At 37.3% G+C, this 24,810-nt stretch overlaps 1 protein-coding gene across 1 annotated transcript in view; it reads right to left on the reverse strand.

Annotated features, from left to right (window-relative positions):
* The window catches only part of LOC150095344 (dystrobrevin beta-like), a 243,568-nt gene that overhangs the window by 38,635 nt on the left and 180,123 nt on the right, over positions 1-24,810 (reverse strand). The window contains 1 exon segment of the mRNA XM_090410663.1: positions 10,573-10,777. Coding sequence (XP_090266789.1) covers positions 10,573-10,777 — 205 coding nt within the window.

The following is a 24,810-nucleotide window of genomic DNA, read 5'->3' on the forward strand; positions in this document are numbered from 1 at the left end:
GTGTGCAGCATTCCAGGTGTGGCCTTATTAAAGCCTTATATAAAGGTGAAAAATAACCTCCCTATCCCTTATCAGTGATTTTCAACAGCCATGTATTCTGATGTGCTGTTCTGCCTATCTTTGCAATATGCCCACTAATGTTCAACTCCCTGTCCACAATCACCTTAAGTCTCTGGCCTCATTAGTTTCCTGCCTGCAGTTCAGTTCCATCAATATAATACACAGTTGTGATGTATTCTTCCCATCTTCCACTTCGCCAGTTAAACTGGCAGCCATTACCTTTGCCCACACTGTCAGTCTATTTAAGTTATCCTGCAGAATCTTTATATCACTTTCATTTATTGTAACTGTTCCCAGTTTTGCATCATCAGCAAACAATTGAATATTTCCTGTTAAATAATTTCCTATATCATCAATGCACAAATTAAGCAAAAGGGGCAAATCAGCCACCTTCTAATCCAAATCACTAGATTCATATCCATCCTCATTTGCTCCAATTTATGCAACAGTTCTATGTGGAATCATGTCAAATGCCTTTGCAAACTCCAGCAGTATCAGTAAATCTATCGAATTTCATTGTTACTTGATTATAAAAAGTAAGCAAATTACTATTACCTTCATAAAACCCCAAGTTGCCCCTAGTCAAGAATCACATTCTTATCCACCCAGTCCTGAATATTGTCTTTTACCAATTTCTCCAATATCTTAACTACTCCTGATATACTGATTTGCCTATGATTTGCTACTTCTTTCATGGCGTCTTCTTTATGCAACAGAACTATTTTGCCTTTTTTCACTCCATTAACGCTTTCCCAGTACCAAGGTATAAACAGCTTGGTCAGAGGATCTGATAACTCCCTTGCACATTCTCTTGATACATGGACCAATATTTATTATTATTAGATAACTTCCAAGGAGTCAACAAACTCATCATGGGAGGCCCACTCAACCAGCAGCAAGTTTATCATAATGAGCTTTGAAGTTATTTACGCTATCTGCACTCACAACACACTCAAGCAATGCATTCCACTCACTAACAACTCCCCATATAAAAAATCTACTCATATCCTTCTTCACCACATCTTTATACAACTTCCAGGGACTGCCTCTCATTCTTCTCATCTTAACATCCACTCTTTTTATAATTTCTTCTGTATTAATCTAATACAATTCCTTAACTAACTTGAAGGTCAATCATATCTTCTCTTTTCCTCCTATCTATCAAACTCTGTAATCCACATTCTCTCAAACATAGCCAAAACTCCTGAATCCTGATATCGCTTTGGTTATTTGTCTTTGGACCCTCTCTAGTGTTTCCACATCACAATGAAAACTAGGTGACCGATTCTCAGCACAATAGTCTATATGATGTCTGACCGCCACCACCACACCTTCTCATCCCTACATGTCAATGTACTTTTTATCATAGCAGCCATATGATGTGTCCTTGGAACTAAAGTCCACTGTCCACCATTATACCGAGATTTCGAATCTCATCCACTTCCTGAAGTAGAGCTCCATCAATACAGCACATAGCCTTGTATCTCTATATCCCAAAGTGTAACACCTTGCATTTATTAACATTAAAACTCCAACCCTACTCTTTGTTCAAGCTAAAAGTCTATTCAAATCTTCCTGTAGAGAATTAACATCAGAACTACTCCTGATATTAACATCAGAACTACTCCATACCTAACTTTACATCATCGGCAAACATTTGAAAATTCCCAGTCAATTCACATGAAATATCAACACACAAATTAAACAGTAGGGGCCCAATAACAGAACCCTGAGGCACATCGCTAGTCACCTTCCTTCTGAGACACAGCTCCATCAAACACAACTTGCTGATATCGTTCAGAAAGCCAATCACCAATCCATCCGAACCAATATTCTATCTATTCCTATCCTCTGCAGCTTGTATACCAACTTATCTGTGGTAATCTATCAAATGCTTTTGCAAAGTCCAAGAATATCACTGTATATGATTCTCCCTTATCCAACACATTCATCACCTTATCATAAAACATAAGCAGATTGCTAAAACAAGACCTGCCTTTCACAAATCCATGCTGACCACCATACAGAATCTTGTGTTCATCAACCCAATCCTGTATTCTATTTCTAACCAGTTTTTCTAACACTTTGATTATAACTGCAGGTATACCATCTAATCCCACAGTCCTGTTTGCATTAAGATTCTGCAATATTATTATTATTATTCGGACCTCCATGGAGTCAAGACTCATCGTGGGAGGTCCTTCCTAAGAACATAAAGTCTGTCAAGACTCATCAAGGGGAGGTTCCCCCTAAGAAACACAAAGTCTATCATACCACTCCTTAAACTCATTGACCATTCTCGCCCTCACCACTCTATCAGGCAATGCATTCCACGGCTCAACCACCCTCCATGCAAAGAAACCACTCCTTACCCTCTTGCTCACAGTTTCCTTTCGTAACTTCCAAATCCTAAGCACCTAAACACCTCTTCAACTTCTTTCCTCCCATAATGGTACATTTTTGCAAACTTCTCACTCAGTAATTCAACTAATGGTTTGCTTCTATTACCTCCCCACCATCAGCAATTTTAAAGGTCATCCTTCCATAGTCAATCCTCCTTTTACTTAACAAAAGAACTCTTTTGATTTAGTCATCACCAATGCAAATTTTGAACAGATATCCAGCTACTACTCATCCACACTTCCATATATGGATATATCATTAATTACATTTACAAAAACAAAAATGAAAGTTCAATGTGTTTTGGTTGATGAATCAGTGTTTTCTTTGCATATGACCTTACTTTTCATTAATAAATATTCCTATTCGTATTGTTATAGTTTGATTTATTTCTTGATTCCAAGAATATAATTTCTTGGCATCTTTAATTTATAGTATAACCAAGTGGATAAACTTTAACATCTATCTCTAATCCAGAATATTTTAGTAATAAGGTGCAACACCTTTTGACTACTTGTATATGGAAATATGACTTCTGAATTACTTCAACGTTGGTATCTTCTGGGCCTGGCTCCCACTGATGAGACCTCAATAAAGGTCAAAACAAGTCTGAGTAGTGGCCCTTCCCATAATGCAAAGCCTTATAGTTGGCCATAAGGATATGTGCTTTGCATTATGGGATACTAAGGCAATTGATGCGAGGTTATTAGCTTCTACATACAAGTAGCCCAGTCGTGAAGTGATTTCAAATGAAAACTTTGCTTACATCTGGATAAAGGATGAAACCAAGAATACGATTTCTTGGCATCTTTAATTTATACTTAAGGAGCTTAGTAATGCAGAATGCAGCCGAAAAAATTAATCAGTCCATTTCCGAGTCCAAATCTCATTGTACACATGAGAATATTTCTATAAAATAAAATAGCTTTTTCAATTGAAGGCAGGTTGAGTTATCCATCCTCGTAAGGATGAGTGATATTTTCTTCCAAAAACTTGGGTCTTCTCATCCTGCAAATAGATATACCAACATGATGAGAACATTTGCAGTATCAAGCCACACACACACAACGGACCTACAACAAATGAATTTAGTTTTGTGCAACCTAAGGAATTGGGAACTTATATATATATATATATATATATATATATATATGAAGCTACTTAGGCTGAAATTATCAGCCTAAGTACCTAGAGGATGCCAGAAAAATGAAATTAGAAGTGGGAGATTACCTAAGGACTACCCTAAGATTAATAACTCCCTCCCTATGTATAACCTACCTTCTGAGGAATTACAGACAATTCTTCAAATTGGTATGGTTAGGAAGGCAAAATCAGAGTATGATAGAAGAGTGGACAAAAGTAATCCAAAAGAGTTCTTTCAGTATGTCACAAGTAAAAGAAAGAATGATTTTGATGAATGCTGATGGTACAGAGGTGACTGAAGCAGGCAAAATAGTTGAATTATTGAGTGATCATTTGGCAAGGGTGTATCATCCAGGTGAAGATATAGATATAACAGAGCTTAATGTGGAAGTAGGGAAAGAGAAAGTTAATGTATATAGGATATTAAAGAATCTGGATCTGAATATAGCTAAAGGTTTGGATGGGATATCAGCTCGTGTGTTATGAGAATGTGCTAGGGAATTGTTTAACCTGAGTTTCAGCTCAGGAAGAGTCAAAAGTAGATGAAAATCATTCCATTGCAGGTGGTTCCAAGACTGAAGGAGCAAATTATTGACCAATTAGCATTTCAGGAGTGGTGGTCAAAGTATCAGAGAAGTTGGTTAAAAACAAAATTCAGGAATGGGATACTGTATGGGGCAGCATGGCTTTGTGAAGGGTAGGACATGCTTCAGTAACTTACTTTTTATAATAAAGTGACAACTGAGATGGATAAAGGTAATAGCTATGTTGTGATATTACTGGACTTTGTAAAGGCATTTGACAGGATACTGCATGGAATCCTGATGCTCTTGGGACTGTAATCATTGAGAAAAACAGAAGTACGTGGAATGGTGTTCCAAAGAAATGAAGGAACAGGACGAGAAAATGGTTTGCTGTTTAAAATTAAACTGTGTGCTATTCGTTCTTACACGATTAGAGGAAAGCAGAATAGTGGTGACAAGTTTGGTAAAGCAGCAGCCATGAAATATCAATAAAAAGACAATGCAGAAACAGAGTATCTAGGAGAAAGCAATTGGAATGAGTTAGAGAGAGAGAGAGAGAGAGAGTAATCTAATAAATGGACTGTTCTCTGCATACAACTGAGCATTCTTATGCTCGGTTGTTAGGTACATCACTCCAAATATGGGAACGATATTCAAAGGACAGATGAATTTAGAATTTATCAAAAACTGAACAGGAAAACAAGCATGCTTTGAATGAAAAAGACTATTAAGTTGTCTGAAAGTTTATTTTTTTCACTTGGTTAGAGTATGATAAAATTAGTTTAATCCTTTATCCGAGTGTGAGCAAACAAAGTTTGCGCCTGAAAGTATCTTCAGGACTGGGGGAGGTGGTACAACAACAGGGCAACTCGTTGCAAAGGTGGAGCAAGCTACCAACACTCCTATCTCAGTATCTCCTATAATACAAAACACATCTCCTTGCAGATATGTCTAATGTTATGCATTAAGGGAAGGGCAACTACCCAGACTAGTTTCGACCTTTATTGAGGTCTCTTCCGTGGGAGCCAGGCCCAAGTGGAGATACCAGGCAGAAGCATTAGCAGGTCATCTCTACCTATAGGAGTTGCCAAATGGTGTGCCGCCCTTTTTTTAATAAATTACTCTGGATTTAGAGAAAGATGTTGAAAGTTTATTTTTTCTACCCAAATTTCTTGCTCAAGAGAGACATTTACTAGGAGACTTTAAATTTGTGAACAAATACTGCAAACCACCAAAAATATGCTTTCTCATACAGGGACATATCAAGCGCTGTATATATCTTTAGAATCTACAAAACCCCACCTAACTCTCCCTAGGAAAAGTAATAACTATTCTGTCCTTCCTCACCACAAAGCTTTCGCTGGCACGGATTCTCTTACTCCAAACAAGAGGGATAGATCTGAGAACCCGGGCTGCGAAGGCTTACAGCGAGGCGGTGCTGCTCCCTGTGAGCGGCATCTCCCGGGCCAGATTCTACCCCATTTTAAGTCCCAGTGGTACCAGGTCTACAAGTTCTTCAAAACGTTCTTATTCATTTCAACTTACCGGACCTTAAGTCCTTTCTTAAAAAAAAAAAAAATCTAGTCCTGACCTTAAGTTCGAATTTTATGGTAAATTTATATATCCAGTTTGGACCTTAGATTTTCAATAACAGCAGTAAATTTTAATTACTCTGAATACAAATAAGGATTTAGTAACAAAAATTACGAACAAACATTTAAACTGTAAAATACTGTTCCAAAACAGGGTCAACGGATATCCTCCATAGACACCTGATTAAATCATTAAATTGGATAAATTTATATGCGAACTTTAGACAAAATTTTATTGTTAAGTTAACCTTTTTTTTGAATAGATAAATTGAGATTGTGTTACAGACCAATTAGCCCAAAATGGCTAAACAGGTTGACTGAGTCCTCTTTTACCTCCTACTATGCTACTCTATCTTGCATTATCCTCCTCTCTCACTGTCTGCTGATCCTCAGCATGCTTTATTCTCCAAAGGCCAATGATGAGAGACATGAACTCCCATTCTACCTCAATAAAGGTCTAAACTAGTCTGGGTAGTGGCCCTAGAAGGGCCACTACCCAGACTAGTTTCGACTATTATAGGAGATACTGATAGGAGTGTTGGTATCTTGCTCCACCTTTGCAACAAGTTGCCTGGTGTTGTACCACCTTACCCCAGTCCTGAAGATACTTTCAGGTGCAAACTTTGTTTGCTCACACTTGGATAAAGGATTAAACTAATTTTATTATACTCTAACCAAGTGAAAAAAAAAATAAACTTTCAACATCTTTCTCTAAATCCAGAGTAATTTATTAAAAAAAGGGTGGCACACCATTTGGCAACTCCTATAGGTAGAGATGACCTGCTAATGCTTCTGCCTGGTATCTCCACTTGGGCCTGGCTCCCACTGAAGAGACCTCAATAAAGGTCGAAAATAGTCTGGGTAGTGGCCCTTCCCTTAATGCATAACATTAGACATATCTGCAAGGAGATGTGTTTTGCAGTATAGGAGATACTGAGATAAGAGTGTTGGTACTGAGATAGGAGTGTTGGTACTGAGATAGGAGTGTTGGTAGCTTGCTCCACCTTTGCAACGAGTTGCCCTGTTGTTGTACCACCTACCCCAGTCCTGAAGATACTTTCAGGCGCAAACTTTGTTTGCTCACACTTGGATAAAGGATTAAACTAATTTTATTATAAGTTGTCTGAAGGCCAAGAATGATATGATGTGCTTGTGCCAGGATAAAGTAAATGTGAAAATTAACCCAAGACAAGAAAATTGATTGTGAGTAGTAATCAGAATATTATTATTATTATTATTATTAAACAAGACCTCATGGAGTCAAAGACTCATCTAGGAGGTCCTTTTATCTCACACACATCTCATCATACCGGGTCTTAAACACATTCAAACTCCTTGCAGACACCACACTCTCAGGCAAGGCATTCCAATCATTCACAACTCTGCACAAAAAAAACCTGCCTCTCACTCCCCTACTCACACCCTCTTTATACAGTTTCCAGGCATGACCTCTGGTTCTCCCCTGATCTCCCACTATTCTCTGTAGAACTTCTCCACCATTGATCCTATAACAACCCCTTACCAACTTGTAGGTCTCTATCATATCTCCCCTCTTCCTTCTCTCCACTAGACTCTGCAAATTACATCTTTTCAATCTTTCCTCATACTCGACATTCCAGAGGTCAGAAACTACCTTAGTCAGTCGCCTTTGGACCCTTTCCAACATCTCTTCATCCTTATGAAAACCAGGTGACCAAATCTGGGCACAATAGTCCATGTGTGGCCTAATCAAAGCCTTATACAATGGAACAAGAATCTCCCTACTTCTACACGTCAGTGTCCTCCTCATCATTCCCAGAAGTCTTTGTGTTGTCTTCACAATTTTGGCGATGTGTCCCCTAAATTTTAGATCCTTATCCACTATCACTCCCAGATCTCTTATTTCCTCTACTTCCAACAATATATTCTCACCAAGCATAAATTCTGCATCCCATCTTTGTTTTCCAAATTTTAAAACCTTACATTTCGCAACATTGAACTCGCATCCCCATTTGCTTGCCCAATCACTCAATTTATTCAAGTCTTCTTGCAAGGCCACAACATCTTCACTACTCTTTATGGTTCGTCCCAACTTTGCATCATCTGCAAACAACTGAATATCTCCATCCAAATCTTTGCCAATATCATTAATATACAAGTTAAATAGTAATGGCCCTAAAACAGATCCCTGAGGCACTCCACTAGTGACTTTCCTTTTCCTGGATATTGCACCCCCATACACAACTTGTTGATACCTATCAGATAGCCAGTCTCCAATCCAATGCACTAATCTAATATCCAACCCCATCTGCTCTAGTTTGACTGTCAACTTATCATGAGGTACTCTATCAAAAGCTTTTGCAAAATCCAAATATATTACTGTGTATCCTTCTCCTCTGTCCAAGGAAGCAGTCACTTTATTGTAATAAGTAAGTAGATTACTAAAACACGACCTCCCTTTAGCAAATCCATGCTGTCCATCAAAGATTATACCATTGTTGTCAACCCAACTCTGGATCCTAGTTCTCACAAGCTTCTCCAACAACTTAACCACAACACCTGACACACAGATAGGCCTATAGTTTGATGCTTGAGTTCGATCACCTCCTTTATGAAGTGGCACAATCTTGCCCTCCTTCCACTCTTTAGGGATTTGACCAAGTGCAAGACTCGTATTAAAAAAATATGTCAAGGCAGGTGTCAACTCTCTGGCACATTCCTTCAGAATACGCGGTGATATATTATCAAGTCCCACAGCCTTATTTACATCTAGTTTACTCAACTCCCCAAACACCTCTTCCTCACTTACAGTCAGTCTCTCCTCCCCATCATCAACTGCTCTTAATCTCTCCATGAAGTCACATTCACAAGATTGAAAGATTTTTATGAACTGTTCATTAAGTATGTCCACCACACATTCTGCAACAGCTGTCTTTATACCATTTCCTCCAATCAATGTCATCCTTCCATAATCATTCTTTCTTTTGCTGGCTACATATCGAAAGAACTCCCTAGGATTCTTTTTAGCTTCATTAGCTAACTGCTGTTCATACCTCTCTTTAGCTACTCTCACCAACCAAGTCACTCTCCTTGCCTGGTCTTTGTAGAACTCATGAAATTGGTTACTTCCACTTCTCTTATGCTGCCTCCACAATGCCCTTTTTCTCTGTATTGCATGCTTAATCTCTTTATTCATCCATCTCACACCTAACTTATTTAACCTTCTCACCCGTGGTATACATTTAGACATTGCATCCACTAAATATTTTTTGAAAATCCCCCAAGCTGCATTGATCTCTTTTCCAGCTAACTCCTCATTCCATGCTACACCTGCAAGCTGTCTCCTGAGCTCTTCATAATCACCCCCCTTGTAGTTCCACATATACCCTTTTTTCACTGGGGTCCTTGCACTGCTGGCAACCACCCAAGTAATCACCTCATGGTCACTTTCACCAATTGGTGGATGATTTGATACCTCATTGATAATTACATCCTCCGATGAGATGACCAAATCCAAGACCCTTAATCCTCTTGTGCCCTCTGTTACATACTGTCTGAGGTAGTTATCCCTCAAAAACTCAAGAAACTCATTTTCTTTACTTCCAGTTGCTATCTCTTCATTCCAGTCTATATTGCCATAATTAAAATCACCCATAATGATCACCCTTTTCTTATTTGCTTGGCTTATTTGACTATACATTTCACTATCACCACCGTCCACATTACCAGGTCTATAACAACATCCCACCAAGTATTTGATTCTATTCACCTCTATCTCACACCATTCTAAAAATAACCAGAGCAAAGCAAGATCTTTCTTCTGAGAAATAAGATAAGGTAATGTTTAGATCACTTAAATTCACTAGATTATCTTCATCTTACTTAAGAATGACGAGGACAGTGTTTAAAACATTGATTTATGGAAGATCTTGAGGTTTGAATCAAGTACTACTGATGTAGCACAAATGTAAAAGAGGAATGGAATACAGTCCTGCAAACTATGGGATCACTGATGTATAGGAGGAAGAGTATGGATAAAAGCAGGGATGCATCCCATCATTAATAGAGAAATCTGATGAGAGGGAATTATTTGTCACGATATGCAATAAACAACTAGAAAAGAAGCCAGCAATCTAATCACAAAGTGCAGGAAGGAAATCATAAAATGGTAGCTTCGTAAGAAGAACTCGACAGACTTCATCAAATGCTTTGGAAATATCCAGAGCAATCATGTAAGGTTATCTAGGATCTCTGCTGTGAAACAAGAGTGGTGGAATTTTGGTAGGTCTTCAGGTAGTGAAGAAGTTGGCCATTAATAACTTTTTCCATTACTTTCAAGAGTGCTGAAGTGAGGGAAAGCAATAGGACAACAGTTTGATGACTGACCTTTACTTCCTTTTTACAGAAGGTTGCATATAATCTTGTATAGGTGATATGGATTGGTGTTAATTCTAGAGCACAAGTTCTTAATACAACTGGAGGTATACCATCTGAACCTTAAAGTTTTTCATGTTATATTTTAATTTAAATTATAAGCGAAAATTGTGAAAATAAATCAGCAAGGATTTAGCTGTTAGCTGGCTTCTATTGTCTCAGTATTGAAAAGGGTTAAACAACAATAAACATTTTAGTAAATGGATTAGTTTTAAGTCTCAGAAGCAATCGCTAGCCTTTGAATACAGAACTAAACCAACTGTGATTAAAATGAAACAGCAGCACAAAACACATTTTACTATGATTTTTGTATAATTTTCATCCTTTCTATATGTGCAAAGTTTAAAAGGTCTAAGGTATCTTATATCATCAAAATTTATAATTTTACACATAAACTACATATAAACAACTAATGTGCAATGAGAAAAACTGAAAACTACCTTCAACATTTTCATAAGTGCTTCCAGTTGTAACATCAGCTCTCGACGGCTTTCTTGGAGACTGGACAAATGTGCTTCTAACTCTTCCTTCCTTTGCCTCAATGCTCTCAATTCTGCCAAAAGTGTAGGATTTTGTTCTGATCTTAGTGCTGCATCCTCCTGTTCCTGCTGCTTTCGGAGATGCAGAATTTCTCTCATTATCTCTCTATGAAGTAAATTATGTTTATTTCCAACAGTGACAATAGTAGTATAAGGACATTTATAAGCGTTTTGAACTGAATATGTGTTAACTCTTAGTAAGAGAATACCGTGAGTAGACATATAAATAAAAAATTAATGATGGAAAATCTCATGTAAAAAGATTTTTTTAATAGTATAATTTTCACCTATAATTTTATTCAAAAATAAAATTTCAGATCTTTATTTGGATGTTTCTGATATCATGATCAGTTTAGATGTTGTTTCTTTATTTACAAATATTCCTTTATCTGAAAGTATTGAATTACTGCAACAGGAATTTCCTTCGGACAATGTAAAAATATTTGATTTTGCAATACATTCTGGCTATTTTTCCTTTAAAAATAAGTTGTATCAACAAATTGAAGGAACAGCAATGGGCAATTCTCTTTCTACTGCTATCTCCAACTTCTTTATGGAACAGTTTGAAAAACATATCTTTGACAACACTTCTCCCAGACCTACTCATTAGTTCAGATATGTCGATGACATTTTTGCTATTTTGAATGGCTCTTCTGATGAACTTCAACAGTTTCTCACAAAGTTAAATGCACTTCATCCAAGAATCCAGTTTACCCTTGAAATAGAATCAAATAAGCAGTTAGCCTTTTTAGATCTTCTAATTCTTTGCCAACCAGATGGTAACCTACATTTCTCAGTCTATAGAAAGAAGACTCATACTGAATCTCATCACCATCCCAGTCAAAAGGCAGGAACTATTAAAACACTGGTTCATCGGGCCAACTCCTTTTGTTCTTCAGACGATCTCTTACAGAAAGAACTGCAATATATTACTTCTTCCTTTCTATCTAATGTATAGAAGAATTCCTTCATCAAAAGAGCTTTGAGTAGTTTTAATATGTCTTCCTCTTCAAATACAGAAGAAATAACGCGTATTCCTATCCCTTATGTACACGGCATTAGTGAACGTATAGCAAAAGTTTTAAAACCACTGAATATTTTTGTTGTCTTTCGTCCGGTCAGAAAAATCTCCACCTTTCTCACTTCTCCTAAGGAAAAGCTTCCACATCTTAACTATCCAGGTGTCTACCAGATTCCTTGCTCTTGTGGATTATCTTATTTCAGACAAACAGGAAGATCTGCCTCTATTCGACTAGAAGAACACCAGTCTTATATTCAGTACCTTAAACCTGAACAGTCTAGACTTGCAGAAGATGCCATCTTAACCAGACAGAGTTCATTGGAAAAAAAAGACAAGAGTCCTTCACAAAAGTCGGTTCCTCATAGAATGGCTTTATAAAGAAACATGTGAAGCTTTACTCCACTCTCCTAACTTAAACAGATCTGATGGTTTACATCTATCCCCTTTATGGGAGATAGTACTTTGCAAATCAGCTAATCTTTCCTAACTTTTTTTTGTATATATAGTTTTTTTTGTGTGTGTGTGTGTGTTAGGAAATTTTATCGACTTTTTTAGTTATCTTACACTAGCTGCTTAGGTGGCACTTTTCGGAATTGTCAGTCATTGTTTAATTTGAGCTTAACATGTACTGAAGATGCCCGTGAAACACAGGCAAAAATTATACTATTAAAAAAATCTTTTTATGTAAGATTTTCCATCATTAATTTTGTATGAATATGTGTTATTTAGAGGCATTACAGAATGATCATGCTGACATAATTGTTATTAACCAGAAGAAAAGGACTAAACCAGGTGAGATTATTCTGAATAATAAGTAAGAGAAGATTTACTCAGGCAACAGGGATAAGGAAGTGGTCGTGCCACTGTATAAAGCACTTGTCAGACCACACTTGGCTTGGACTATTGTGCTCAAATCTGGTCACCTAGTTTTCAGTGTGATGTGGAGACATTGGAGAGGGCCCAAAGGCAAGTAACCAAGACAATGTCAGGACTTTGGAATGTTGGCTATGGAGAGAGAGGCTGAAGAGATGTGGATTACAGAATTTGGTGGATAGCAAGAAAAGAGGTGATATGATAGAGACATTTAAGTTAGTGAGAGGATTTTATCACATTAATCCAGTGGAGATTAAAAGAGTAGAAAGTGAGAGAGGAAGAACCAGAAGTCATTCCTGGAAGTTATATAAAAGTGTGGTAAAGAGGGGTGTGAGAAGTATAATTTTTACAAGGAGAATTGTCAGTGAATGGAATGCATTACCAGAATATGTTGTTAATGAAAGGAGTATTAAAGATTTTAAGATTCTATATGATAAATATGTTGTCAAATGAAGGAACCTCCCACGATGAGCCTGCCGACTCCATGGAGGGTGTAATAATAATAATAATAACAGGATCCAGTGAAAGGATAGAGTAGCTATAGCATTCAGTAAAAAAAAGCTAGAAGATACAGTTCTTGAAAAGGAGTTGATTCAAGCAGTGATGAAGGCATACATTCAAATAGAAAGTTGGATTACGAGACTTCTTTTTTTTTTACAGGTTCATTGAACATTACAGTAGAATAGAACTGTTGGAAAATGACCTAAAATAGAAGAGTAGGAAATGAATCCTAGACATATAAAAATGTGAAAAAATTTGGATAAAAGAACAGAACTTTATTTGGTTTAGATGAAATTAATACCAAAGCAGCTGGGGAAATAAGGCCAGTATAATATATAATTGTATATATATTCTTTGGCTGGTTTTATACATGTTTTGCAGGATGAAAAACACGAGTTCCTAGGAAAGGAAATCCTGCTATCTCCATATGAGATAACTCACTCACCTTCACTCAAAAAGTCATCCATCAATTTACTGGACATAATTAGATGGATGGTCACTCTGTTCCTTGGTAATATCCACACCATTCCTTTTCCAGATGGTCCTGTTGCATGCTTTTCTGGAAGCTTCAACTTTCTGAAGATCATCACTTCAGCACCATTCATCCATCTCACTGAGGGTTTACCTACCTGCAGTCAACCAAACCCCACCTACTGTTCTTAACAGAAACTCAAATTTCACATTTCTCCTGGCACTATCCATCTCAACCATCCAAACTATACACTATTTAACTCCTTTCGACCCAAGGGTGTGCATATATTCGCTCTACCATACCCTGCCAGAGAGCAACCTACTTAGAATCGCCAGACTTCGACCTTCTTTGGCTGAAGATGTCCCTCCCCCACTCAGTCAAATTCATCTGCTGTCTCTATCGCTCTCCTAATACCACCAACCATTCCGAGCTCTTTAATTTCCTCTCCTCAAAAGTTGATTTCCTCCAGTCCCACTCTCCTAATAGTAAAATCATCCTCCTAGGTGATTTTAATGTCCATAACACCAACTGGCTTTCCTCTTCCAGTTGTACAGATCCTGCAGGCAGAGACGCTGAAATATTTGCCATCACTAATGACCTTACACAAATTGTTCACAACCCGACCAGAATACCAGATAACCCAAATACCCTAGATCTCTTCCTTACCAATGACCTTTCCAAATATACAGTGAATGTAGTGCGTCCCCTGGGTAATTCTGACCACAACCTAGTGTTCATCTCTTGCCCCATGCAACAATGCTTACACAGTCATACCTGCACAAGAGTAGTTAGGCATTATAACAGTGCTAAATGGGACAGCCTCCGAGACTACTATGCTTCATTCCCATGGTTGGACTACTGTTTGCAGTCTTCCAATCCAAACATATGCACCGAACATATCACCAAAGCAATCCTCAGTAGCATGATAACATACATTCTCCACATTTCTCTGACCTGCCGTCCCCTATCGAAACCTTGGTTCTCCAAAAAGATGTGCCAAGGCTGTACAAATGAAAAATCAGGCATACCACAACTGGCTCAAATTAAGAACTCCATCCTCCTTCAGTGCCTTTACTGAAGCCCAAAATAGAAGCAAAAAAATTATCAATGATTCCAAAACAGAATTTGAACGGGCAAAAAGCAAAAAACTTGCAGCCTGTCCTGGCGACAGTCATGCCTTTTAGTCTCTTTACAAAACAATTGGTTGCAACTTTTGCCCTAGACTACTCTACTCCCACTCCTATCATACCCAGATGGCTCAATTGCAACATCACCCACAGAAAAAGCTAATCTCTTGGTTTCACACTTTGCCTCCAATGCACGCATAAATGACAATGGCAAATGCCCCCCAGTCATTCCAACTGCCCAACATACAATGCCTCCTGTATCCTTTTACCAGAAAGAGATCATAAACCTGTTGTCAAAATTAGACACAAAAAAAGCTCCTGGCCCTGATGGCATTCCTCCAATTGTCCTGAAGGTCTGTGCAGCAGAACTGACTCCTATCCTATGCCATCTGCACACTCTCTTACTCCACTGTTATAAATCCCAAATCCCATATTCAACCCATTCCCAAAAAGGGTGACAAATCGCTGCCATCTAACTACCGCCCTATCTCACTCACCTCAATCCTATCTAAAGTGATGGAGAAAACCATCAATTCTCAACTCCTACTCTACCTTGAAGGTATCCAGCAATTAGGCAACCACCAGTACGGATTCTGTTGATGCCGATCAACAGGTGACCTGCTCTCATATATCACCCATCTCTGGACATATGCCATTGAAAAATTTGGCAAATCCTAAGTAGTTGCACTTGATATCTCTAAAGCCTTTGACCAGGTTTGGCACAAAGGCTTACTAAGCAAACTTCCATCATTTGGACTGTCTCAGGACTTCTGCAGATGGAAAGCCGAGCTTCCTGTCTGGATGCACATTATGTGTGATGGTAGATAGCATTTTCCATGAAAAAAAAAAAAAAAAAAAAAAAATATATATATATATATATATATAATTTTGATAACCAAGCATATAAAATTGCTTGGTTATCCTAATATACAATATACCCAAGTTAAAAATTTATTCCCATATATATATATATATATATATATATATAAATAGCACACTATGTGTGATGGTAGATAGTGGGAGGATAGCTCCCTATCCTCCCACCATCCAACTAACGCTGGGGCCCCACAAGGTTCAGTTCTCTCACCAACCCTCTTTCTTCTGTACATCAATGACCTACTTCAGTTGACCTCCAACCCAATACACAGTTTTGCAGATGATAGTGCATTGCACTCCTCCCTTTCATTTGATAAACCTTACCCTACACAACTCACTTCAACCCACAGAACATCAACCACAACTTCTCTTAATTTGGACCTCCCAGACATCCTCCGATGGGACTCAGATAACCTCGTCAACTGCAACGCTAGTAAAACCCAGTTCTGTCTTATCTCCCACAAAAAAGAACCATTTTCCCACAGTATTATTTTTGATAACACTCAAATTCCCAAACAAAATGAAATTTCTCATCTCGAAATTACCATGACATCAGGCCTCTCTTAGCATAAACACATCACAACCATTGCATCCTCAGCTTCCAAAAAACTAGGCTTTCTCTTTCGCTCAAGATGTTATTTCACTTCAAAACAGCTGTTAACCTTATACAAATCACAAATCTGCCCAGCTATCGAATACTGTTCTCACATTTGGAGTGGGGCTCCTAAAAGCTCCCTCACAATGCTTGACTCAATACAGAGGAGAGCAATTAGACTGATAAGTGATCCATCTCTTACCAACTCACTCCCCCCCGCTTTCACGTAGACATTTAGTCTCTGCAATTTGTATATTCTACAAATATTTTCATGGAAATGCTCATCTGAAACAGCATCAATAATTCCCCTACTCTGCACTAAATGCATTGGAACACGTACAGCCACCTCCCAACATCCCTTCACAGTACACCTTGAAACCCAAAGAACAAGTTTCTTTTCCTCCTCCTTCATTCCTGCTACTGCTGTACTGTGGAACAGTCTTCCCCCTAATGTATTTCCCAAGGAATACAACATGTCAACAAGTTTCTCCTTTCTCATTCCACTACCAATATTACGTGCTAAAGTACTATAGGTTGACCAGTCAATCTCTCGTATATGGGCCCAACATAAAAAAAAAAAAAAAACTCTTCCTCTTTTTCCAGGAACATGACATTCTATTACAGTTTTGAAAAGTCATTCTTTCAATGTGTCCGAAGTATTTCAGCTTCCTTTTGCCAATATCTTTAAGGAACCTTAAAGTTCTACTGATCCTTTCTATCTAGTGCCCATCCACTTGACCACCTTTTAGTATATGATATCCTCAACAGCCTTCTGTAACACCACATTTCAAAAGCAGATATCCTTTTCCTATCAGACTTCTTTAGGTTCCGAGTCGCATCCAAAAGTCACCATTGGAAAAACAGCTCCAACACAACTCACTTCATCATGAATCCTCAACATTGTTCCTGTGGAGATAGAGACTTGTCTAAAATCTGGAAGGAGGAATCTGACTATTATTTTAGCTATTCCTAATCTTCTTCTGATCTCTCCTGAACAGCAATTCTCCACATTAATAATGAATCTCAGGTATTCTAACTTACTGATTTTATCAATTCTTTCTCCATAAAGGTACATTTGTTTCTCAGGAGCTTCCCTCTTCTATATTTCCATTGAGAACTATAACCTTGTCTATGTGGAATTCAGATGAAGTCCTCTGTTCTTTCTGATCTCATTAACTTCATCAAGGATTCGTCCTAGTTCTTCCTTGTCATTGCAAATGAGTACTTGTATCATCAGTGTACCTCAGATTACTGGTCAATCTACCACCTATCCTAATTCCAGTCTTTAGCTTATCCAATGCTTCACGCATGATGTCCTCTGCATATATACTAAACAAGTGAGAAGAAAGTAAACATCCTTGCCAAACTCCTTTTCCAACCTGAAGCCAATCAGTCAATCCAACATCTGTTCTCATAAATGAGAACAGATGTTGGATTGACTGATTAGTTTGAAAGTGTTTGCTCCACCTTTGCTACGAGTTGCCTGGTGTTGTACTACTTACCCAGGTAAGATAGTACAACACTATATTTAGTCCTGAAGATATTTTCAGGTGCAAACTTTGTTTGCTCTCACTGGGATAAAGGATTAAACTAAATTTATCATATAACCTAGTGAAAAATAAACTTTCAACATCTTTCTCTAAATCCAGAGTAATTTAATAAAAAAAGGTGGCAAATCTTTAGGCAACTCCTATAGGTAAAGACGATCTTGCTACTGCTTCTGCCTGGTATCTCCAACTCTGGGCCTGGCTCCCACTGAAGAGACCTCAATAAAGGTCGAAACTAGTCTGGGTAATGGCCAATCCCTTAATGCATAATATACATATACATATCCACAAGGAGATGTGTTTTGCATTATTGGAGATACTGGGACAGGAGTGTGGGTAGCTTGCTCCACCTTTGCTACGAGTTGTCATGGTGTTGTCCTACTTACCCAGGTAAGATAGTACAACACTATATTCAGTCCTGAAGATATTTTCAAGTGCAAACTTTGTTTGCTCTCACTGGGATAAAGGATTAAACTAAATTTATCATAGTCCAACCTAGTGAAAAATAAACTTTCAACATAATAGTACTATAGTTCTTGCAGGCCTTCATATCTTCCTTCTTATGTAGTGGTATGAAAACTGACTTCTTCCAGTCTCTAGGCCATGATCCTGTCTCCCATATCCTTGTAATCAATCTATGAAACACTCTTATCCCCCCCCATCCCCTGTGGCCGTAATCAACTTTGCTGGTATTCCATCTGCACCCAGGAACTTATTGCTGTTAGGCTGTTTAATTGCTCTTCAACCTTGTAAGTGGAAGAGGTTCCAAATTAGAATTTTCCTGGTGAGAGGACTCCTCCAAATTTTCTTTATCCACTCTATTGTACAGTTCCTCAGTATTCTTTCAATGTGTTTTTGATTTCCAATTCTGTTAATAATGCTCCATTCCTGTCTTTGAAGACATTCAATTTGGGCCTAAACTTGTGCTTTAGATCACAAACTAAATTAAACATCCTTTTATAACTGTGCCTCCTCATCTAACTCTATCTCTGCACAATTATTAGTATAGAACTTTTTCATTGCCTTTTTATTTTTGATTGCCTCCATAGCTAATCTTGAGTTACTGTAAATTATAATTCCCTCTGATTGTTGAGATGATGATAATTTTAAGTAGGCTTTGAGTTCTTTATTTATTGCATATAGTTCACTGGTAAAATTGGAAGCAATTCTCCCAGATCCAACTTTTATTGAAAGTTTTTCACCTTTCAGGGAGTAGAAGGAGAACACCAGCGTCTCCATTAATCATATTGGTGTCTGACGATCCATTGGTATAACAAATAACACGTTTGGAGGATGAAAGAAGGTTGATAGTACTTAGGCCTTTTTCTTTGAGCATCTCTTTTGATTCTTTTTTTTGTACAGAATTTGATAAGGTTTAGATTTATGGAGATATTTGGAGGTAAAGGTCTGGAATAGAGGTTCTTTGTTTATGTGAGCATTTAGCTGATCAGGACCTCTTTCCTTCCTGATAGTGTCATCATATTGTAAAGTTGATGATCTGTGAAGTCTGCATTTCTGATTCCAATGTTCATAAGTTTTTAGGGAGATATGATCACTTTGGTAGCTTCTGATATTATTAATGAATTCTCAGAATTCATTGTATTGTACTCACAATTTTGGCAATGTGTCCTCTAAATATTATATCCTTATCCACCATCACCCCAAGATTTCTTATTTCCTCCAGCTTCAACAATATATCCCACTAAGCTTAAATTCTACATCCCATCTTTGTTTCCCAAATTTTAAAACCTTACATTTTGCAACATTAAACTGGTATCCCCACTTCCAGGCCCATTCACTCTAGCTATTCAAGTCTTCTTGTAAGGCCACAACCTATGCTCTACTCCTCATAGTTCATCCCAACTTTGCATCATCTGCAAACAACTGAATTTCCCAAACCAAATCTTCCCTAATCAGATGGCTCATCTTTTGAAAATAATAAAATAAGTATAACACTATGGATGGACTCCATCATGAAACAAAAACAGAAAATAAACAGAAGACCGATATAGACAGTTTTAGCTCAGATTTGAACCAGACTTCCTTAGCAAGATGTATAGCATTACCAAGAACTACAAATTCACATGCCTTTTGCTATCGCTATTGGAAAAACAGATGCAAAATAGTCTTGGTGGCTTTTTTTTGGCAAAAAGGAGTTGGTGACACATGCAAAAAAAATTAAGTACCAGAGAGGAGCATGCTTGCCCCTCATGTTTTTCACATTTATTTCAATTGCCAATCAATTTAACAGAAGTTTTGCATGTGCAAATGATCTACAAAGAAAATTTCTTGCATGCCAAAACAGAGACAAGCCTATTTCATATCAACAATTATGAGGCTGACAGAGAATGAAACATTACATGGAACAACAGAGTCCTAATAAACACCAGAAGCATCCAGTATATACGAGTGTTTCTTTAAAGTAATATGAAAAAAACACAAGGAATAAATAATAATACTATTTATTTAAGGCCATATATTTCAGCCTAAATGGCTATCATCAGTGGTGACAACAGTTAATTAGAAAGTAGCAACAAACAATGGATTGATTTGAAAATGTAAGAGCTGCATGATGGTATACATAAAACAACACAATGGTATAACTGAGGAAATACTACAATATTTATTATTCATTAGCTATTAAAAAAAAATTAACGATGTGTGATTAAAATACTTTACCATACTTAGATAGAGAGAGGCAGTCATTCCAATTTAAGTTCAGATGGTGAAATAAAGTTCAGTGCTTTCTTTAAATAAGCATTCAAATCTATGCCGACATTGATGAAGTAATCATGTTTCAGACCACAGTAAATCTGAAAAATCCGGCTTGGCACAGGCCAAGCTGGATTTTTCAGATTTACTGTTGTTAATATAAGACTGGTGTTTTTTTTATTCTCTTTTTCACAGAAGATCCAGTTTGTCTAAAGTAAGAATGATGACAGTCACAAGGAACTTGGTAGACACCACGGAGAGCTAGAGGAGATTGTTTCTTTTGAAGATGGAAACCATGCTGATAATTTGTTGATAGGAAGAAAAGTAACCACTAAATTCTATTTCTTAAGAATTCTGGAAAGGGGGTTCTAAGATGCTTAAATTTGAATGACTGTCTCTCTCTCTCTCTCTCTAAGATACGGGAAAGTATATTAAAATACTTTCCCACATCAATATTTTTTTTATAACGAATGAATAATTAATGATGCAATATTTCCTCAGTTATACCATTGCATTGTTTTTATATCACACAGCTTTTACTTTTTCAAATCAATCCACTGTTCATGTTCTACTTTGTAATTAACTATTGTCGCCACTGATGATGGCCTGTAACATTCAGACTGAAATATATGGCATTAAATAAATAGTATTACTTATTCCTTGCATTTTTTCATGTGAATTTAAAGAAACCTCTCATGGCACAAGTATCTCTTAAACAACATATATAGGTGTCATTCATGACCAAATTCAGATATTTAAAAAACATAGAAAAAACAAGGGCTAAAGTTAGGGTGCCTATGAGAACTTACTCATCAAAATGGGGAAAATCTGAGAGCAGCTCTTTCTTTATATATAGCACCTGCAAAGTATGAATGCCCTTATGTTACAACTCCACACGTGATGCAATATTAAAACAGAGTTATAGACCAGCCACAAGCTGCTTAAAACCAACAAAGGTGACTGATGGAGTGACCAGCTCTCTCTTGTACCCATCAGCTATTAGAACTGTTCTTACAATGAAAGATCATTCACTGAATAACTACAGACATCTATTGTGGGTAAATTCCAGCCAGACAGCATCTTACTTCATGCCTCTGCTTTCTGTCTTCTACATAACCACTTAGTAAAGCAATAGCAATCGACACCAGAACTCTGGAAAAAATCACTTAAAGACATTAGCACCCATAACGAGTAAAAACTGCAGATTTAAGAAGAGTTACTACCTGGCGAGTGTCTACACTGAAATACTTAGAAGAGCATGAATATGCTACACGCCAAGATGAGAAGAAAATCTAAACACATCTTCAAAAAATGGAATATAAAAGATTCAAATCTCTGCAAGTTGTATAGTGAAACAGAAACTACAGAAATCTTCCAATATCTCTACACTGAATCAACCATGCACAACCAAAGATTTGGCTAAGCACAAAGATACTGATAACCAGTGGGCAAAGTTCTGGACCAACATCTAAATTTGAACATCCATGTTCTTTCCTGTCTTGTTTTATTGTTTTCTTTTTATTATGTATTGCACACTTTTTATTTTATGATCTGTATAATTTATCTCCTGATTTTTGTGTTGTTTCCAATGAAGACAAAATAAATAGATGCTTTATGTTTCCTTTTGTATATGAATAAACAAAAATTAACCCTATGATGGCTATTTTGTAAATTGAATAACTGTTGTAATAGATATGGTAGGAAGTTCAGCAATAAAAAGTCAAAGACAATGAAAATAGGCAGAAGCATTGAAAATATCAACTGCACTGGATGAATGGAGAATCTATAGAACAAGTAAAACATTTCAGCTACTTAGGCATGATTTTTATTGAAGATGGTAAATTAAATATGGAAATAGACAACAGAATCAATAAAGCTGGTATGGTCGGTAGTCAACTGAATAAATTCATATGGAATAAGAGAGAAATTAGTCAAACACTAAATTAGCTGTATACAAGACAGTGTTCAAACCAATTTTAACTTATGGATCTGAGAGCCGGGTTAGAAAAAAAACATTTGACTAAAGACTAGAGACTGCAGATATGAGAGTCCTGAGAAAGATTAGGGGCATGAACAATTGGCATCAATGGCAATGTCATATTAAAAAGGAGAGTATTAGGAAAGAATTTGACATTGTTAGCAGAGCTAATCTCAGGTGATATGGTCACCTAAACAGAATGGGAGAGGAATGATTAGCAAAACAAGTGTTCTCTACCAGGCTGGCAAGAAAAAGACCCAGGTGGATTGATACAGTAAAAAGTGCCTTAGAAAACAGAAATATGAGATCTGATAATGTTGGAGTCTTGACAGATAACAGATTGATTTGGAGGAAAATTGAAGGTAGGAAGTTAGTAATGATGTAAGTTTTTCATGTAGTATTATCATATCCTATATACCCCTTTGAGGGTACAATGGCAGGAATTTGATGACGACTCTTCAAAAAAAAAAATATACACACACACACACACACACACACACACACACAGAAAACATTTCAAGAGAGTGGAGGAAAAACAAAATCATAGAAATTAAAATAGGAAATAAAGAATTAACCAACCTTTTTTATGCTGATGATCAAGTTATTTTTGCTGAAAATGAAGACCAATTACAGAAAAATGTACACATAGTGAACAAAACAATAGAACAGTATCACATGAAAATCTCAATAAATAAAACTAAATCAATAGCATTTCAAGGTATAAAGAAATTAAAAGATGCAAACTAGTCATCCACAACAAAGTAACAGACAAGTGAATAAATTCATATATCTAGGAAATTACATAAGTTCCAATGGAGAAATTGACATTGCATATAAAAAAGAAAAAATTCCTAGCATTCATTAGAAATATGAACACACTTCAGTAAACAGATGTCTAGAACAACCCAAATAAAACTATATAAAACAATGGCCAAACTAATTCTCAAACAAGGCAGTATCACACTTGTTCACTCTCTTGTCCTCCCCTGATCCCCCCCCCACCCGATTCATGTGCAGTCTTCTATGTAGGAGGTTGACTACCATGATGTGACTCATGGTTAACTACGGGCGTAACGATATGTTGTGAGGACCGTATCTCTTCCACATATTGTTGTAAGTATTCATGACTAATCTGTGTGTGTTCACGGGACCGGTTTGACTGTTCTGAGGGACGAAAAACCCGAGTTTCTAGGTGAAAAAACCCTCTACCTCTGTAAGAGACCTGCTAACTCACCTTTAGTCGAAAGAGCCCAGATAAAGGTTCTTCATGTCATAGATGGGAATCGAACCCAGTTTTTTCCGACCAAAGGACTTCATCTATACTGATTGAGCTAGGGAGGCTCAATCCTGATCTCCCACCATTTTATAAAAAGCTTCTTCAACAGTGATCCTATAACAACTCCTTACCAACTTGTACATCTTTATCAATATCACCCCTCTTCCTCCTATCCACTAGACTGTAAATTGCATTTTCTAAACCTTTCTTCATATTCAACATTCCAGAAATCAGAAACTACCTTAGTCAATCACCTCTGGACTCTTTTCAAGATCTCTGCATCCTTTTAAAAACCAGATGACCAAATCTGTGAACAGTAGTCCATATGTGTGTCCTAATCAAGACCTTATACAATGTAACAAGAATCTCCTTACTTCTACAAGCCAGTGTCCTCTGCATCATTCTCAGAATTCGTTGTGTTGTCCTCACAATTTTGGCCGTGTGTCCTCTAAATTTCAGATCATTATCCACCATCACTCCAAGATCTCTTATTTCCTCCACCTCCAATAATTCCCCACCAAGCGTAAATTCTACATCCCCACTCCCGTAACCATTCACTCAGTCTATTCAAGTCTTCTTGTCAGGCCACAACATCTGCTATACTCCTCATAGTTTGCCCCAACTTAGCGTCATCTGCAAATAACAGTATATCCCCAATATCACTAACAAACAGTTAAACAGCAATGGCTCTAAAATAGACTCCTGAGGCACACCACTTAGTGACTTTCCTCTTCTGGGATATTGCTCCCCTATACACAACTTATTGATACCTATCAGACAGCCAAATTCCAATGCACTAGCATTGTATATCCCCAATATCATTAACAAATAGGTTAAACAGCAATGGCTCTAAAATATACTCCTGAGGCACACTGATTAGTGACTTTCCTCTTCTGGGATATTGCTCCCCCATACACAACTTATTTATACCTATTAGAGTCAAATTCCAATGCACTAGCCTAATATCCAACCCCATCTGCTCTAGTTTGACCAACCATCAATTTATCATATGGAAATCTATCAAAAGCCTTTGTAAAGTCTAAGTATACTACTGTGTATCCATCTCCCATGTTTAATGCTGCTGTCACCTGAAGTCCATAGACCGTAGATGACGTATAGTTACTGCCGTACCTCACATGATTTTGGCAATGATGTCTTCTG

Source organism: Typopeltis vanoorti, chromosome 20 (assembly GCF_054136105.1).
Source record: "Typopeltis vanoorti isolate ZY-2024b chromosome 20, IOZ_Tvanoo_1.0, whole genome shotgun sequence".
Classification (NCBI taxonomy): Eukaryota; Metazoa; Arthropoda; class Arachnida; order Uropygi; family Thelyphonidae; genus Typopeltis; species Typopeltis vanoorti.